Source organism: Lonchura striata, chromosome 30 (assembly GCF_046129695.1).
Source record: "Lonchura striata isolate bLonStr1 chromosome 30, bLonStr1.mat, whole genome shotgun sequence".
Classification (NCBI taxonomy): Eukaryota; Metazoa; Chordata; class Aves; order Passeriformes; family Estrildidae; genus Lonchura; species Lonchura striata.
Window position 1 is genome coordinate 4914473 of NC_134632.1, and position 18880 is coordinate 4933352.

Genomic DNA, 18880 nt, shown 5'->3' on the forward strand with positions numbered 1-18880 from the left:
TTCAAAATACACTGCTCTTTTATACAGAGCTCCGCAAGGGCCAAATCCATTGGTTCTGGAGTGAAAACAACTCACTCCATTGGTGCAGAGTGCTTGACGCACAGTGATAGAACTTAACGATAAACAAAGTGAAAAACAAGAGAGATAAAGAATTATTTACATTCTTTCCCAGGCTTTTTGCTTGGGTAGAAACTCTCGTTTCTCTCTTGGACTGAATCTGAGTCCCACATGGCTGAGCCCAGCTGGTTCCCCGGCTGGGATTCCAGAGAAGTCCTGGCCCCACCGGTGCTTCTCCAGCTTCTTCTGCATCAGCCCCTGAGGTGGGGCCCAGGATGTCACCAGAGCCCTCCCGAATTCCCTGGTCAGACCAAAAATCCCGCGTGGCCTTGCAGGGGATGGAGCAGCAAAACTGAGGGAGCTCCCACAGAGAAAAAGAACTGCGGGATGTGACACCGAGCAAGCAGATGGGAAAGGGATGGAAGGAAGCCCCGCTGGAAAGGCCACGGGATGCTCCCCGTTGCTGGAATTCGAGCTCCAAGCCCCGCTGTTGGCATCGTCCTCCCGGAATTCCGTGCGCCGAGCCCGGGGCTGGATCGCAGCGCCCAGGACGCGGTTTTTGGGAGCAGCAGCCGCCGGAGCGGAGCGCGGCCGGCAGAGCGCAGCACCGCGGCGCGGATGCGGCGATCCCGAGCGCCTCTCCTCGCTCCCACCTCCCGCCAGCGACGGCAAACACAACAATTCTGCTTTTCCCCATCGCAGGAGCCGCTCTTGGCCTGGAAGTGCCGGTGCTCTCACCTGCTTTGACTGGGGGAGGATGAAGCGTCCAACCGAGGGGTGCGGCTGAGAGAAATGAATTAAAATTTGTTTTCCGGCAAGAACTTGGCTTCAGCAATGCACCTTCAACTCGCGGTAGAATTTTGAGGTAGTTCAGACAGGAAGGTGCCCCCTCACTTCTGGGAAAAATCTTTGAAGGATCTGGGGGCTGCTTGGGCAGGATGGAGAATGGACACAGACATGGCATCCAGTGGAAGTGCTGCATTTCTATTTCTATTTCTATTTCTATTTCTATTTCTATTTCTATTTCTATTTCTATTTCTATTTCTATTTCTATTTCTATTTCTATTTCTATTTCTATTTCTATTTCTATTTCTATTTCTATTTCTTTTCTATTTCTATTTCTATTTCTATTTATTTCTATTTCTATTTCTATTTCTATTTCTATTTCTATTTCTATTTCTATTTCTATTTCTATTTCTATTTCTATTTCTATTTCTATATTTTTATATTTCTATTTCTATTTTCCCAGCCTTTCCCAGACGTTCCTAGTCATTTCCAGCCTTTCCCAGCCTTTCCCAGCCTTTTCCAGCTTTTCCCAGCCTTTTCCAGCTTTTTTTCCCAGCCTTTTCTGCTGGCTCAGCACCGGCCCTGCTCCCGGCGTTTTCCCCAGTCTGGCTTTGGAGGAACCTTTGTTTTGCCAGAGCCTTTGGCTGTGACCTCCTTGTCCCCGCCTGGCTGCAGGACAGACCCTGAGCTGTGAGGAGCCCACCTGAGTTCGGATTCCACCTGCAGCTCCTCGTGCTGATGAGATCAAGGGCTGCCAGGAGAAAAGCTGGCCCCAGCTCGCTGTCCCACCTCGCAGGCTCATCAAGCCTTCCCTGGGACAGTCATTTGCTTTTCCCGCAGCTCTTCCCCTCGCTGCCGGAGGTCAGGCTGCCCCAAACCCCGAGCCAGGGGCTGGGCAGTGCCCCCCGTGCCAGGAGCAGCAGCAGGGAGGGTCGGGCACCGCAGAGGGGAAGGGAACCAGGGGAGATCCCCGCTCCCAAAGCTCCTGCCGCGGAGCATCTCCACAAGAGAAGGCGCCAAAAGCTTCCCTGTGCCCCAGTGAATTTCTGGGGCAGGGATTGTTGCTGGTTATGGCAGAGTGAGGGAGCCCGCAGAGAATCCCAGGACCTCTGAGGCTGGAAAATCCCCCCAGGATCTGGATCCCCACCTTGTCCCCAGCCCTGAGCGCTGAGTGCCACGTCCGGTGCCACCTCCAGGGATGGGCATCCAAACCCCCCTGGGCAGCCCCTTCCATGGAGAAATTCCTGCTGATGCCCACCCTGCCCCTCCCCTGGCGCAGCTTCCCTGCTGCCAGGTCAAACCCCAGCCCTGCACATCACTCTTTTATTTTTCCAGGAATTAACTGCGTGTCTTAAACATCAAAAAGAAAAAAACAAAACCCAAATCAAACAAACGAGGTGTAACAGCCTGCTGCACGTCACTCATCCTGCAGACGTTTTTTGGGAGAGGAATGTGCTCGGAGCAAGCCAGAGCCTTTAGTCATGGGATTTCTGCTGGGAAAGAACCTCTCCGTGAGGCGTTGTCCTCCCATCCTGCTGGCAGCAGCCAGAGCCACGCATCCCGCGGGGATGAACACGCTGCTGTTCCAAGGACACAACTGAGAAACCGGTTTTTAGTACTTAATTATTTTTCTTTTTCAACCGGGATTATTTACAGTGAGATCTGGGAGAAGCAATTCACACCAAAGCAAACAGCCTGGAATATTTTAATTGTGTTAAAGCGAGTCTTGCACCCACAAAAAACAGCCCCAGGTGGTGATGGGTGCTGCTGTCGTTGCTTTGAGTGCTGTACCAGAAAAAAACCCCTTCCCCTCAGTGTTCAGCACCGAGAGAAGCCTGGGATGAATTCACTCGTGAGAGGGTGGATCAGCTTCAAGGGCCAATTTTGGGCTTATTTGGGGTGTGGAGGTCGCTGCTGGTGCTCGTGGTGAGCCACCAGCCCTCCTGGGCTGGCACCAGCAGCACGGGGCTGGCACAATCGGGGCTTGGCTCCCTAAAAATGTGCTTGGGATGGGCAACAAGCCTGGCCCGGGTCCCTGGCGCCCAGCGAGCTGCCAGGAGCTCGAGGTGGCCCCAGCAGCGCTTCCCTGGGGAGCAGGAGCAGCACGGAGAGCTCAGAGTGCTCCTGTTGCTGCTCCTGGCCTTGGAACTTCCCACTCTGAACTTCCCATGGCCCACGGCTCCCTCTGGGAGCCCTTTGGCCCCTCTCCTGCCCAAATTCCTGCCCCAGGTGCCAGAGGGAGAGTGCCCCAGCCCCAGGGACCCACAGAGCCCCACAGCCCTGCCCAGCCTTCTCCATCTCACTCAAGGGATAAATTGCTGGCTCTGCCTGTCACAGCCCCCAGCCCCTGGCAGGGGGAGGCTGGGGAAGGTTTTTTCCCTCCAAAAAAACCTTCAGGACACAGTCCTGGTAGGATTCAAAGAGAAAGAAGTTGACATTTCAGCCAATTCCACGTGGAAAGTTTTACACACAGCTTCAGCAGATTCTGCTGGAGTAGGAAACAGTAGAGGAGCCCTAAAGACAGGAAGGGGTTAAATGCCTGATGGTCTCAGAAGAGGAAGAAATCCTGCACTTAAACGTAAAGATGAGATTATAAACAACTCTGTTAACCAAAACTATCTGAAACCTGAGAGGCTTTTGTCACTGCAATCCCAATTTAAGTACTGTAGTCAGCCTAACATATTGCTACCAGAAATCTGGGCTGCTTGGAGTCAAACTGCCTCTGCCTAAAAGCTGGGGAGGGCGAAGGGCACGGGCATTTGTCCTGATGTTCTTCTGACAACAAAGGCAGAGAACAGCTGCAAAAAAAGTGTCCTGTGTGGTCAGCAGGAGGAGGAGGAGGAGGAGGAGGAGGAGGAGCTGCTCTTTGGCAGCTCTGGCCCTCCACGTGCTTTAGGCTGATTTTGGAGTCCTTCACAGAGACGAGAATAACGATAGCGGAGGCAGCACTTCCCCGGCGGTGCAGAGCCCGGCCGTGCCCGGTCACATCGCGGTGTCGGCGGGGCTGCGCTGCCGGCCCGGCCGGCCGCTCTGCGAGCCCGTCCCGTTCTCCTGCGCGGCCCCGTTCAGGCTGGGCGGGCTGGGCGGGCTGGGCTTCTCCTGCAGCTCCGCTGGCTCCTGCGAGGGCGACATCAGCATGGTGTTGCCCTGGCTGCCGCTCTCCGTGTAGTAGGGGTCTTCAGCCTGGCGGGGACACAAGGGACAGAGTCACGCAGGGGAAGGGGCTGGGCTGGGGGCAGGGGCTGCCCACCGTGCCCAGGCAGGAGCGACAAACAGCCACAGGGCAGGGCACTGCTGCCAAGGAGGGGAGCAGAGCGCCTGAAGCCATGCAGAACAAGAAACCACCCAGGAAGTGCAGCTTTTCCTGCAGCGCCTGCAAGAGAAGCGTCAGGTTTTGTTGTTTTCTCCTAAGCAGGTTTTGGAGCCGGCCTTGCCTCGGGACAGAAGCTCTGCCGGCCGCTTCGGCCAAGGAAAAGTCACCATCGAATGGAAATGATGGAAATGGTCTCTTTTTTTCCTTCCCTTGCCCGGTGAAGTGCAGAGCTGGCTGCCAGGTGTGACAGAAGTGCAGAACTGCAGCGCTGCAGGGCTGGGCGCTGCTGTTGCTGTGAGGAGCAGGTGCCCCAAGAGAATTCCCCGGGTGTCCTGCAGCCCTGGAACTGCCAATCCCAGGTGGCAATTCCCAGCTGGAATTTCCTCAGCAGCATCCAGCACTGGACTTCACTCAGTGTCTCTGCCGTGGGTGGGCTGGACACGCCTCACCTGCAGCTGGGGCTGGCACTGCCAGGGTTCCCATGGCACACGGTGCCACTGCTGCCAGCACCAGGGGCACGGAGGCAGTGTCCCTGCCTCTGCCACAGGCATTTCCCAGCTCTGGGGACATCCTTCCTGGCCGGGAAATGCCCCGTGGCCTCCCAGGACACCGCTGCCCACGCTGGGCACGGATGGGGAAATTGTGGCCCGGCCTCACTTTACACAGAGGCACATCCCCAAAAGTCACCGGAGGGGAGGAGTCCTCAGGGTCAGCCTGCCTGGAAGGGGGAGAATGGAAATAGGAAATTTCTGCCTCTTTCTTTCTTGATATGTTTTATTACCATGGCCGGTGGGGAGAAATTGCCTTTATTACAGCACGGGTACAGACACGGGACTCACACAAGGAATGGGAATTAAAGGGCGCCGCTTTTAATGAGAGACTCATGAGGTTTCAGGGGCTCTGGAGGGGTCTTGCTGGATGAGCTCTTACTGCTGAGCAAAAAGAAGTGTTTGTTAGACCTGGCAGGGAAGGGGGCGGTGCTGCTGCAGGAGCTGATTTTGGGAGACGAGAGAGTTCCCCCTCCCCCTGTGCAATGCCCCTGCCCTGCCCGGGCTGTCCCCCGGCCTGGGGACACAGCGGGGTGAGTACAGAGCCACAGGGGTGGGGATGCCCCTGGGGTCCCCCCTGGGCTGCCGGGCTCCTCTCTACCTGCGGCTCTGCCACCTGTAAGCACTGACCAGCCTCTGTCCCGCGGGGCTCCAGCTGCGCCGCCTCATCAGGAAATATCCAGCCAGCCCCAGGAACGCCAGCAGCAGCCCAGATGTCACCAGGGCGATCAGGGTCTTCTGAGAAGGGTCCCGCTGGCTCCTCGCACCCTCCTTTTTAAGGGATTCTATTCCAAACTGGAAAAAAAAAAAACCACACCAAAGGGAGCTGGGAGCGGGACAAACAGGAAACTTTTGCATCTGCTGCACAGGCTTCAAACAATGCTGCTCGCCACCTCCTTGGGAAGCCGCACGTCAGCAGAGCTGGGCTCTGCTGCCCCAGCCCTGCCCCAGCCCTGGAGCCCCCACAGGCTCCTTCCCGGCCTGGAGCCTCCCGTGGCACAGGGAATTTTGTCCTCTGGAGCACAAGGTTCAGAGCACCCGGCTGAGGTCTGCCTGAGCTCTGCTGTTTGCACCCCGAGACACAGCTGGGGCTGGGGCAGCCTCAGGGGAGTGCTGGGGGAGGAATTCCCTCATGCCAGCCTGGTCCTTTGGAGAAGCCCAGTGCCAATTGCATCCTGAGAGTTCTGCTTCTCTCCTTCTGCCTCTCTTGTGCTGCATCACAGAATTCCAGGCTGCTTTGGGTTGGATGGGACCTTAAAATTCCTCCAGTGCCGCCCCTGCCATGGGCAGGGACACTCCCCCCGCCCCAGAGTGCCCCAAGCCCTGTCCAGCCTGGCCCTGGACACTTTGGGGGTCTCTGCACTCATCAGGCACCCCCAAACTGGCAGGTCCACACCTCAGCGTGTCCCCCAGCTCAGCTGACCGTCCCAAGCTCTCATCCCTCCAGCCACCTGGCCAGGCAATTTCTGCAGCCAAATTTGCTTAGGGGATTTACCTTTTCCCAGTGAGACTTCTGGAGCGTGTTCAGCAGTTTGTCAGGATCTGCGAGGTTGGAAGCAGGAGAGCACATCACACAGGTTACACACATGAAATGTGTTCTGCACAGAGGTTACACACATGAAATGTGTTCTGCACAGAGGTTACACATGTGAAATGTGTTCTTCACACGCATGAAATGTGTTCATCACACAGGTTACACACATGAAATGTGTTCATCACAGAGGTTACACACATGAAATGTGTTCTGCACACAGGTTACACACATGAAATGTGTTATTCACACACGTTAGACACATAAAATGTGTTCTGCACACAGGTTACACACATGAAATGTGTTCTTCACACACGAAATGTGTTCTGCACACACGTTACACACATGAAATGTGTTCTGCACACACGTTACACATTCCAGACACGGATCACACACTCTGCAGCTCAGGGCACACCAAAGAGCCTGCAGGACCCCAGCAGAATTGCAGAGTTTCTCCTCCCAGGATCTGCCCCACAAGAACCCCTGTCCCACTGCCCACTCCGTTGTCTGGGGATGCTCTGCACTGACCTTCCTCTCCTCTGAGGATGAGGAGCAAACAGCCCCTGTCCAGGCTGGATGGAGTGAGCTGGATCTCGCAGGGGGACTCCACGGTGTGGGTTCTATTTTCACATAGTGCTTGCCATAAATCCGATCCCTTCCTCTGCAAAAAGTGCTCCTGCCAAATTTTCAGAAAGAAAAGCCATTAATCCAAGTAAACGGAGCAATTCTCTGCCTTGGCCACGCTGGTGGAGGTGTTGTGCTTTCCCATTTGGATTTTGGTGGCCTGCAAAGCTGAGCTGGGTGTCAAACCCTCTCCTCCCACTCCAGCACTGCCCAGACCCCCAGCACCTTGGAGGTGGAGGTGCTCATTTCTTAATGAAAATAGATTATATGGAAGTGTTATTAGCAACTCCTGAAAATGGCATTGAAACAGAGCTAAATTTAGGCTCTGAATCGCATGGCAAGTCTCCCCAGTTTTTGGGCTGGAACAACTGAAGAGCCCTATTGTTTCAGAGTCCCAGGCAGGGGCTGGGAAAGGAGGGAAATAACAAAGAAGCATTGAGCCTTCCTGTTTAGGAAATGTCTTCAATGTTTTTGCTAGGTTGCTGATCAAAGGCTAGGTAAAAAACCACATTTCTCACATTTTAGAGCTGGACTGGCTCTGGTGGGGGTGGGAGGGGGGGAAGAGGAAGAGGAGTGAGGAGCTGCAGCCTTTGTGGGCCAGTTTCTGGATCAGACAGGATGGGTTTCTCCTCGGGACTATTCTCAGCCACAGCCAGGCTCGCAGACGGAGCCCAGCTTTGCCACAACCCTGCTCAGCCTCCCTGACCCCTCCTGTGCCCACCCCAGAGACAGAGAGCTCCTCGGAGCCCTGCCCTGGGCTGGATCCCACCCCCTGTCCTGCCAAGGGCTCAGTGCCCTCCTCCCTCTGCCCGGAGCTGCCCCAGGACCATCCTCGGGTCCCTCCGTCCTCTGAAATGCAAAAACACAGAAACTCCTCCACGGGAGAACAACAAACAAATCGTTTTCAGCTGTTTCTATAGAGCTTGGCTCAGGGGGGAGGAAGGCCGGGATGGAACAAGAGACCCAAGTGTGTATTTTCCTTTCTGTGCTGTGGAAAGAACTCATCGGAGTGTCAGAGTTTCCCTTTGCAATTAGCGGCGCCGGTGCCAGCTGATTGCTCATTTGCCTCGGGAAAGGCCAGCGGGACAGAGGGACAGAGGGACAGAGGGACAGAGGGACTGCTCTTATCTGGTTCCTGTATCAGCTGCAGCCCCTGGTCCCACCCCGGGGTGCTGAGGGGAGGCTCTGCTGTGGGGTGGGAGCCTCCAGAAAGCCCCGCAGGGAGCTGGGGGTGCTGGGGGGTTCCACAAGGAGGAAGGGCTGGGCTGTGCTGCTGTGGGATGCTCTGATGTGCCCTGGCATCCATTCACACACCCAACCCGTGCCCAGCCGGGGCAGAGCCCACTGCATGGCAGCTGAGAGGGAACCACGGGCACCAGCAGGGGTTTCCCTCTGGGTCGCTGCTCCCTGTGAGCAGGAGCCAGCCTAAATGAGTTTAATCACTTGTGTGCAGCAGCACGGCACAACGACAACATTAAATCGTATATTTTACATAGATCTCGCACCCGGGGCATTGCTGGCTCACAAGACCCAGCAGCATCCACCCTTGGGGCAGGCTGTGCCTCCAGTGGGAGGTCAGAGAGGTTTCTTGCTCCCTCCCCAGCAGAACCCCCTCTGCTGCTACAAACGCCCCATTCGTGGTGCACAAGGCCAAGGCTGGTGACAGAGAGCCTGGGATTCCCTCAGGAGATGCTGGGGACGCTGAGCAGCTCCTTGCAATGCCCTGTTTTCTTTCCTAGGCCACTTGGCAAGACAAAAAAAAGGCACTTTTGTTTCTAACAGGGGAGAGGAAGAAGAAGAACAAAGGCAGCTTCCTGTTGGACACGGTGGGAGATGCTTTGGAAGCTGAACTGACCAGAGGAAAAAGGCAAAAGGAGGATGTGTGCAGCCAGGAGGTCTCACTTCCCCTGGAACTGCTGGGATCTCTTTGGGATCCATCCCTTAGGGATCCATCCCTTTGTGATCCAATCCTTTGGGATCTACTCATTTGGGATCCATCTCTTTGGGATCCATCCCTTGGAGATCCATCCCTTTGGGATCCACAACTTTGGGATCCATTGTGTTAGGATCCATCCCTTTGGGAACCACCCCTTTGGGATCCATCCCTTCGGGATCAACTCCTTTGGGATCTATCTCTTTGGGATCCATCCCTTTGGGATCCATCCCTTTGGGATCCACCCTTTTGGGTTTCATCCCTTTGGGATCCTCCTGGCACTGTCCCCTCCTGCAGCAACCCCAGGGGGAACTGCTGGGAGCCCCCCACCCCAAGGAGCCCCCGGGGACACTCGGGGACACTCAGGGACATGCAGGGACACTCAGGGACGCTCAGAAACATGCAGGGATGCTCAGGGACATGCAGGGACAATCAGGAACATGCAGGGATGCGCAGGGATGCTCAGGGACACTCGGGGACACTCAGGGACATGCAGGGACACTCGGGGACACTCAGGGACATGCAGGGACATATGGGGACACTCAGGGACATGCAGGGATGCTCAGGGACACTCAGGGACACTCAGGGACATGCAGGGACATACGGGGACACTCGAGGACACTCAGGGACACTCAGGGACATGCAGGGATGCTCAGGGACATGCAGGGATGCTCAGGGACACTCAGGGACACTCAGGGACACTCAGGGACATGCAGGGACATACGGGGACACTCGGGGACACTCAGGGACACTCCTCAAGGACACTCACGCAGGTGCTGGACTCGTTGAGCTGCAGGCAGAGGGTCCCGCTGTCCCCCTCCTGCCCGGGGCGCCGGTGGCAGTCGATGGCAGGGACGGGCGGCTGGCAGGGAGAGCACACGGGGGTGTCAGTGCCCTGCTGGGCCGGGGGCTGCCCAGCCTCCCCTGGCACCCCTCCTCACCTGGGCGCTGGTGGCCCGCGGGGCGGTGGTGGCTGGCACAGTGGGGCGCTCCGGGGTGGCCGCAGGGCTGGGGGGAGCGGGGGTGTCCGCCCCGTCCTGGGGCTGTGTCGGGGGGCTCAGGCTCCCGGGGACCCCTGAGCTCCCTGGCGGCCCCAGGGAGGGGCCCGGCAGCGCTGTGGGGGCCGGGCTGGGCTGGGGGCTCGTCCTCAGCTGCCCCAGGAGCCGCGGCGACGTCGGGCTGGCGGCACCTCCAGCTACGCAGAGAGAAGGGCACAGAGAGGCTGAACCCCGAAAACTCAGCGTGGGCATTGCCCTGTCAGCCAGCAGCAGGAGCCATTGGCTCTCTGAGGAACCCTCGTTAGCCCTGGTTCTGCTGCCTAATTGCACTAATTGCACAGTCGGGGGCACAGCGGGCTCATTTCCGGGCCACCAGGGCAAAGGTGCCATTGCCACCCCGCCCCTGGCATTGCCACCAGCTCCTCCTTGGCCCCAAGGAGGCTCTGACCCCAAAGAGCAGCAGGGAAAGGCTCCCTGCATCCTCCCATCCCTTCAGAGCCCTCCAGAGCCTGAGCTGGGCCTCCCATCATGGAATCCCACACTGGTTTGGGTTGAAGGGACCTTAAAAATCCCACCCAGTGCCACCCCTGCCATGGCAGGGACACCTCCCACTGTCCCAGGTGCTCCCAGCCCTGTCCAGCCTGGCCTTGGGCACTGCTGGGGATCCAGGGCCCCCCACCCTCCCAGGGAACAATTCCTAATTCCCAATATCTAATGTAAACCTCCCTCCTCCAGCCTAAATCCATTCCCCCTCATCCTCTCTCCCAAAGGGACTCTCACAGGTGCCTCTTCCCACATGTGTGGAGAGATGAACATTACTGAGCTCTTTGTTTTGAGCAGGACGGGGCTGAGCTGCCTGGATTGGGCATTTTTTTGGATGGAATTAAAGCTTTTGACCATACTCAGCCTCTATTTTCGAGAGCACAAACCACGCCTTAAGGAGCCCATACAGTTAATAAATCTAATTATGGACCCGGAAAACTCCAGGAGTGACAGAGGGAAGAGGGGGAGAGGTTACCAGAGGTGGGCCTGGTGCTGCTGGTGTCCCCCGGCGCTGTGCTGGCAGCGGTGGCACTGCTGGCTGTCCCTGTGCTGCTGTCCCTCGCTGCCAGGGCCGTGCCCGCCGGGCTGGGGGTGGCCGTGGTGCTCCCAGCAGTGCAGCCTGAGGGAACAGGGAACTCTCAGGGGCTGCTGAACCCCCAGCCCAGCCCTGAGCCCCTGGGGGAAAGCAGGAAAGCTTGAGCTGCTCTCCCAGATTGGCTTCTTCTGGTCCCAAAATGGCAGGGGGCACATCTGGGAGAGGCTCAGGGGTGAAACTTTTTGCCTGGGTGAGCAGCAGAGGCTGGTGCAGCCCTTGCAGGGGCTGCAGGGCTCAGAGGAGAAGGACAGGCTCTGCCCTCACTCCACCCCGTCCTCAGCTCGCTGGTGGATGCACAAAGCTCTGCACAAAGCTGGATTTCAGAGCAGTTTGGGTTTATAATCCTGGGAGGAAAGAATCAGGACTTGGAAGAGATCACTTGTGTGCCTCAGGATAGATAAGTTGGATTTACAGTTGCAGGCACAATCTCAAAGTAAATAGAAACATTCCCACTGGCTCGGGATCAGCCCTGACTCATGAGCGAAAACATCTTTGGAGGTAAAGCAGAATGTTTGGAGAGTGGTTTGCTGTTCAAACTTAAAGTTTATATATTGCTTCCTGCTGCCTTGCAGAGATCACACTTCCAGCTTTTCCTTCTGAAATGAGCTGTGCGAGTCAATGAAAATGCATTTCCCCCCATTCCTTAACTCCTCTCTCCCTAAGATCTGTTCCCACTTTTAACAAACAGCTCCAGTCTCTACCCCAGGGCTCTTGGTGTTTAAGATTCTTATCCAGGCACTAAGGAGAAAATCATACAGAATGTGTTGTTTCATTTGTAGCTCTGCCCAGGGGAACCCCAGCTCCAAGAAAAGTTACTTCATCCTCCCAAACCACCCTGAGAGATGGAGCAGCTCTGGCAGGTCCTGAGCAGGATCTGCTGCCAGGGAAACAGCGCCGGGCACTGGGCATGGGCCTGGCAGGAGCTGCTCTTGGCTGGGTCAGCTCCACAGGGCTGCAGAGTTTGGGAAGAGCAAAGCCCGAGGCCACCGGGGCTGGTTTTGGCCGTGGGTGGCAGGGGCAGAGCTGGGCTGCAGGGGAAATGTGGGGCTCAGACTGGTCCTGGGGGGCTGCCCATCCTGATCCATCCCATCCTGTCCATCCTATCCATCCCATATCCATCCCATATCCCATCCCATCCCATCCCATCCCATCCCACCCCATCCTACAGCTGCTCTGGGGGCCCTGCTGAGGTGCAGGTGTCTGGAACTGGAATTTGGGTTCTGGCACAGCTTTGAGTTCAGGGGGAGAAGTTCCCTCTTCTCCAGGACAACTCAGTTCCAGCTGGTTAAGTCCCCGAGTTTTCCTGCTGACTTTTAACACATGAAAAGCAGGAGGCAGCACCGTGTGCCCAGAGTAAGGAGCAGCCCAGAGGCAGAGCCAGGCCTTAGGCAGGGCCAGGATTTAGCAGAGCCAGGCTTTAGCAGAACCAGGCTTTAGCAGAACCAGGATTTAGGAGAGCCAAGATTTAGCAAAACCAGGATTTAGGCAGAACCAGGATTTAACAGAGACAGGATTTAGCAAAACCAGGATTTAGCAGAACCAGGATTTAGGCAGAGCCAGGCTTTAGCAGAACCAGGCTTTAGCAGAACCAGGATTTAGCAGAACCAGGATTTAGGCAGAGCCAGGCTTTAGCAGAACCAGGCTTTAGCAGAACCAGGATTTAGCAGAACCAGGATTTAGCAGAGCCAGGATTTAGCAGAGCCAGGATTTAGCAGAGCCAGGCTTTAGCAGAACCAGGATTTAGCAGAACCAGGCTTTAGCAGAACCAGGCTTTAGCAGAACCAGGCTTTAGCAGAACCAGGATTTAGCAGAGCCAGGATTTAGCAGAGCCAGGCTTTAGCAGAGCCAGGTTTAGGCAGAGCTCAGCTCTGTGGCCACCAGCAGGACACTTCACATCACCAGAACAAAGCCTGGCCCTGACCTCCGCAGGTGCCTCACCCAGCACCTCTGAGCTCCTCCAGATGTTTGCAGAGCACCCGAGCTGCTCCTGATCAAAGCCTTTTCAGCACTGAATTTTGGAGTGGAGGCCTGGCTGTTGCTCAGTGTGATCTGGGAGAGGAGCTGGCACTTTGGATTTCTTCTCCTTGCCTTTCTTGGAGCATGTGCAGCAGCTTTCCCACAAAACATGGATGAGGGTTTTTTTAAAGTCTCTGGGCTCGTGAGATAAATAATGATCCAGATGTGGGCTGGATAATCCACGTGGTGCTCAGCTAAAGAGGGTTATTTATTGCACCATACATTTTTAATGGCTTTATTAAACTTTGTCAGTTTGTTAGGATTGAGGGTTTAGAGTTTAAGCCAAGCTATTTATTAACCTGGGAGAAATCTTCACCTGGCAATGCAAGCATGTGCAGGAGCAAAACCATGCAGAATTGGGAAAGAAAATTGCACTTCCCAGCAGCCATCGTGTTCACACCCCTAGGTTTTAAAAAGTAAATGACTTCTTAAAGGTATTCTAATAATGGGGCTTAGGAAGGATCTTAGATTGAATAAAGAAAAGACAACAATATAGATGTTAAACTTGCCCCAAGACTCATCCCTGAGCACTTTGCCAGGGCCACAGAAAAGCTCTGTGGTGGCAAAGGTTCAGGAGAGAGGAGGGGAGTTTCCACCACTGGATCCCAATCCTGCACCCACAGCAAACAGGACCCGGGGAGGGGAATCCCGCTGGGAATCTGCAGGACCTGCTCTCCTGGGCTGCTCCTGCCTCAGTCTCCTGCCTCAGCCCGGGCACAGCTCCTGCTCAGAGGAGCTCTGGAGCTCTGGGATGCAGGAGGGGAGCTCTGGAGCTCTGGGATGCAGAAGAGGAGCTCTGGAGCTCTGGGATGCAGGAGAGGAGCTCTGGGATGCAGGAGGGCAGCTCCGGAGCTCTGGGATGCAGGAGAGGAGCTCTGGGATGCAGGAGGGGAGCTCTGGAGCTCTGGGATGCAGGAGAGGAGCTCTGGGATGCAGGAGGGCAGCTCTGGAGCTCTGGGATGCAGGAGGGGAGCTCTGGAATGCAGGAGAGGAGCTCTGGGATGCAGGAGAGGAGCTCTGGGATGCAGGAGAGGAGCTCTGGGATGCAGGAGGGGAGCTCTGGGATGCAGGAGAGGAGCTCTGGAGCTCTGGGATGCAGGAGGGCAGCTCTGGAGCTCTGGGATGCAGGAGAGGAGCTCTGGGATGCAGGAGAGGAGCTCTGGGATGCAGGAGAGGAGCTCTGGGATGCAGGAGAGGAGCTCTGGGATGCAGGAGAGGAGCTCTGGAGCTCTGGGATGCAGGAGGGGAGCTCTGGGATGCAGGAGAGGAGCTCTGGGATGCAGGAGAGGAGCTCTGGGATGCAGGAGAGGAGCTCTGGGATGCAGGAGAGGAGCTCTGGAGCTCTGGGATGCAGGAGGGGAGCTCTGGGATGCAGGAGAGGAGCTCTGGAGCTCTGGGATGCAGGAGGGCAGCTCTGGAGCTCTGGGATGCAGGAGAGGAGCTCTGGGATGCAGGAGAGGAGCTCTGGGATGCAGGAGAGGAGCTCTGGGATGCAGGAGAGGAGCTCTGGGATGCAGGAGAGGAGCTCTGGAGCTCTGGGATGCAGGAGGGGAGCTCTGGGATGCAGGAGAGGAGCTCTGGGATGCAGGAGAGGAGCTCTGGGATGCAGGAGAGGAGCTCTGGGATGCAGGAGAGGAGCTCTGGAGCTCTGGGATGCAGGAGGGGAGCTCTGGGATGCAGGAGAGGAGCTCTGGAGCTCTGGGATGCAGGAGGGCAGCTCTGGAGCTCTGGGATGCAGGAGAGGAGCTCTGGGATGCAGGAGGGGAGCTCTGGGATGCAGGAGGGCAGCTCTGGAGCTCTGGGATGCAGGAGAGGAGCTCTGGGATGCAGGAGGGGAGCTCTGGGATGCAGGAGGGCAGCTCTGGGATGCAGGAGGGGAGCTCTGGAGCTCTGGGATGCAGGAGAGGAGCTCTGGGATGCAGGAGGGCAGCTCTGGAGCTCTGGGATGCAGGAGGGCAGCTCCGGAGCTCTGGGCTGGGGGATGCCGAGCCCTGGGGCCGGAGCCAGCCCCGGCTCCCCCAGCAGCCCCTCCAAGGACTCCAGCCGGCATTACTCACGCCTTTCCAGCTCCACAGCTCTCAGCCATGTGGCAGGAATTCAAGCGGGTGGAGGCCCTCTTCCCTCTGGAAATATCTGATAAAATCCCTTCCCTCCCCCTTTTCCTTCGCCCAGACAGGATGTGGGTGTGGGGCCGGGGCCGGGGGGCTGGGGGAGCCCCCCGAGCTGCCCCACCAAAGCCAGCTGCTGCTCCCTGGCCTTCTTTGGGACTGGGGCCTCTTGGGCAGCCCAGCGCCTTCCCGGGGCTGAGATTTCTCCTGGCTGGAGCAGCAGCCTCTAAAGGATGTTAAACCCGAGCAGCTGGAAGTTTTAAAGTCTCTTTTCCCATTCCTGATATTCAGAACTTTCATAAGTGCTGCAAAAGGAGTGGAGGAAAGAAAGAATGTGTGAAAATGGCAAGAGAAGAGATTTTTCTAAAAATCAAGTTCGGCAGAGATGAATGAAAAACATATAAAAAGCAAAGATGAAAGGTGAAGTGAAAGAAATAAAGTGTTTTTATTAGGTACAAATACAAATACAATCCATCCTGCCTTTTCCATGTTCACTCTGAGACAGGCACAGGACAGCTCTGCATGTGCTTTCTCCATCCCCAGCTTGATCCAGCTTTCTCCATCCCCAGCTTTCCAGCACAAGCTGCTCACAGCATCCTCCCAGGGGCTTGGGAGGGTCTGGGAACTGCAGCCCACTCTGGCTGGCTGCAAACCCTTCCCTGAAACTCGGCAAGAGCCCCAAAGAACCAGGCAGAGGCCCCAAGGAGCATTTCCAGGGATTTGAGTTGGGTTTCCCGGGGGATTTTCTCCCGTGGGGTTGGAGCAGGCTGCTCCTGGCTCTGCAGCCCAGACCCCAAGCTCATGAGAGCAGGTCCTGCCCGCAGATTCCCAGTGGGATTCTGTTTGCTGTGGGTGCAGGATTGGGATCCAGTGGTGGAAACTCCCCTCCTCTCTCCTGAACCTTTGCCACCACAGAGCTTTTCTGTGGCCCTGGCAAAGTGCTCAGGGATGAGTCTTGGGGCAAGTTTAACATTTATATTGCTGCCTTTTCTTTATTCAATCTGAGATCCTTCCTAAGCCCCATTATTAGAATACCTTTAAGAAGTCATTTACTTTTTAAAACCTAGGTGTGTGAACACGATGGCTGCTGGGAAGTGCAATTTTCTTTCCCATCTCACCCAAAGTCGCCCCTCCCCACATCTGCAGGACTCCTGCCGTGTCCCAGTGTGGCACAAAGGGATTTTTCCTATGGAACTCGTGCCTTTGGCTGGAGCTGTCCTGGGAGCAGGAGGAGCTCCCACCCTCAGCAGCGCTGCCAGCAGCAACTTCAGCCCCAAGCCAGAGCTGGGACTTCCACGGGAGTTGCACAACTGGAGGGTTTGATGGATCCTCTGGGACTCCCCACGCAGCTGAGGAACCAGCAGAGCCCCGAGGATGATTGTTCCCAGCAGCTCCACTGAGAAGAACCAACCTTCCCCCTCCAGCTTGCAGGCAGGGATGTCCTGCAGGAGGGATGCCCGTGGGCTGTGCAAGCACGTTTTGCATCCAGCATTAAAGCCCCGGCTGCCCAGTGCTTTGTCTGTCCAAAATCCGAGCTTTTTGTCACTTTTCCACCACTTTTGTTCTGCACAAAGAGCTAGAGGTTTGGAATTGGAGGTTTGAAGCTCGAGGTTTGCCTCACACCTTTGTCTCACACCCTCCGCACACTCCACACAGCCCTGAATGTCATTTTTATCAAATAAAATTGGGATTTTTTTCAGTTCCTTTAAAAATAACACAGACTGGAGGCTCAGCCAGCAGCTCAGGTGAGCAATTTACCTGGGCAGCCAGGGGAACATGAAAGGAGCTCTGTGAAACAGGAGAACAAAACCCAGCGAATTGCTGCAATAGCTCTCTTCACTCACATTTCTGTGAGTAAGAAAAAATTACATTTGAGGAGACACCCGCAGGCTCCTGGCTCCTGTCCCAGCACACCAGGCAACACACAGAGTGCTGCTTCACTTTTTCAGTCCTTTTTTATTACCTCATGGCTGTTGAGTTTGGGACCAAAAGTGATAATATTCCCCTAAAATATAACCCTTTAAAAAGCAGCACCTAGAGGAAATCTCGGTGCTGCTATTCATTGCTCCATATGATGAATATTTGAAGAGCTGCGATAGGGGATTTTAATATTTATGGCGACTCATTTGATTTCCAGCGACCGTTTGGTTCCAGCCACAAAACAAAAGCGTGGCTGGTTCAGCCCGGCGCGGGCTGGGACACAGCTGCTGCTCTGTGGCTGCACCCTGCCTGCTGCTCTCCCATCCCCTGGGTTATCTGGGGGTTTGCAGGAGTCTCCATCCCCACTGCTGCCCCGCTCAGAGCAGCAGGGAGGTTTTTGGGTGGCCCAGAATCCCAAACTCCTGGAGGAGAAGCATCTTCCCCCCGGCTGCTGCTCCCAGGAGCTGCCCCAGGGCCGGTCCCTGCTGTGAGCGGGCTTTGGGGCGTCAGTACTCACCAGCCAGCTCCAGCAGGCAGGCGATGCACAGGAACCTCCACTTCATGGCTGTGGGGATTGCCAGAAGCCCAAAAACCTTCCCTGCCCCGGAGCAGCGGGTCCGGCCGGGCCAGCGCCGGCTCCTCACTCCCGCAGCAGCTCTGAGCTCATGCAGCTTGGTTGGAGTTCAAGAAGCCTTTGAGATCACTCACTTGTGGGGTGGGTTTCTACTTCAGGGGTTGTGCTTGTGGCTCAGGACTGCGAGGTGGAGTTTCTCCGCTTTGATTTCCCAGTTTTATATAGTTCATGGCAACCTCACTATCACTTAGGTAATTTTCTCCTCCCCGCTTTCCTGCCAGCAGCTTCAAAACAAACAAAAGATCAGCCCTCTCCCCAGCAAAGGATCCCAAAGGCTCGCTGGGATTAACTCTTTCCTGAGAGCTGCTGCTTTCCTGTCCAAGGGAGGGCAGGGACGCAGCCTGGTGCAGCTGGATGCGGGAACTGAAGCTGGATGTGGGAGCTGCAGCAGGATGCAGTTGCTGCAGCTGGATGCAGGAACTGAAGCTGGATGTGGGAGCTGCAGCAGGATGCAGTTGCTGCAGCTGGATGCAGGAACTGCAGTTGGATTCAGGAACTGCAGCTGGATGCAGGAGCTGCATCCCGAGCAGGGATGTGGGGAAACCCAGGTGCAGCCCAGCGAGCCCCTGGCGTGGTCCTGGCACTGTGAAAAACAGGGCAATGCTGGAAATGGCTTCAGAATCAGAAATTTTCTCAGCAAATTAAGCAAGGAACTCAGGGATGTGAAATCATCGCTGAGCTGAGGAGAAGAAACTCCATTAGCTCCGCTAAATTGACTCCAGCCAAGGAGATGGCTCAGGGAGGTCTGGGGCAGAGGAAAACCCAGAGGCGAGAGATTCTGTGTTAAACCCGGAGCAGGAGCGGGATGGGAGAGCAGGAACCACCCCGAGCTCCTCAGGAAAGCTTTGTGGGAGCCCTGGGAGCAGCTCAGAGCTCTGGCTGCACTTTTATTGCCAGGCTCAGCCCCAGCCAGTGGGAAACTTGGCTCTGGCTCCTCAGTGCCTGCGGACACACGTGGGAGCAGCTCAGGAAGGGCAGGAGGAGGGATGCTCTGTGTCCTCACCTGGGGTGTCCATCCCTGCAGGGTTCCAGGCCAGCCTGGATGGGATTTGGAGCAGCTGGGATAGGGGAAAGTGTTCCTGCCCATGGCAGGGGGTGGAATGAGAGGATCCTTAATATCCCTTCCAACCCAAACCTGTCTGGGAGTCAAATAGCCTTTGGGTATAAAAAAATAAAAGATGAACACTTGGGAAACTCAACTCCAGTTCAGCATTAATTCCATCTTTTCTTTTACAGCTGGGTGACGAGGTGACTGAAGGAGTCATTGGGAACAG

General features: G+C 56.0%; 1 protein-coding gene across 1 annotated transcript; it reads right to left on the reverse strand.

The window, feature by feature from the left end:
• Nucleotides 1–3825: 3825 nt before the first annotated feature.
• Nucleotides 3826–17717, reverse strand: CD34 (CD34 molecule). The gene is made up of 8 exons (XM_021535981.2): nucleotides 17490–17717; nucleotides 10809–10952; nucleotides 9734–9987; nucleotides 9562–9654; nucleotides 6764–6911; nucleotides 6200–6246; nucleotides 5335–5499; nucleotides 3826–4026 (listed from the first exon to the last, which is right to left on the reverse strand). Exons 1-8 carry the CDS (start codon nucleotides 17533–17535, stop codon nucleotides 3826–3828), a joined length of 1098 nt encoding a protein of 365 aa, XP_021391656.2. The 5' UTR covers nucleotides 17536–17717.
• Between the last annotated feature and the right edge of the window lie 1163 nt (nucleotides 17718–18880).

Bases quoted from the DNA above. Each gene is read 5' to 3' on its own strand.
- CD34 (XM_021535981.2), bottom strand. From the start codon at position 17,535: ATGAAGTGGAGGTTCCTGTGCATCGCCTGCCTGCTGGAGCTGGCTG. The intron at 9,655-9,733 runs GTGAGGAGGGGT...TCTCCCTGCCAG, and splicing joins CGCGGGCCACCAGCGCCCAG to CCGCCCGTCCCTGCCATCGA. The intron at 4,027-5,334 runs GTCAGTGCTTAC...TGTCCCCGCCAG, and splicing joins GCCCCGCGGGACAGAGGCTG to GCTGAAGACCCCTACTACAC.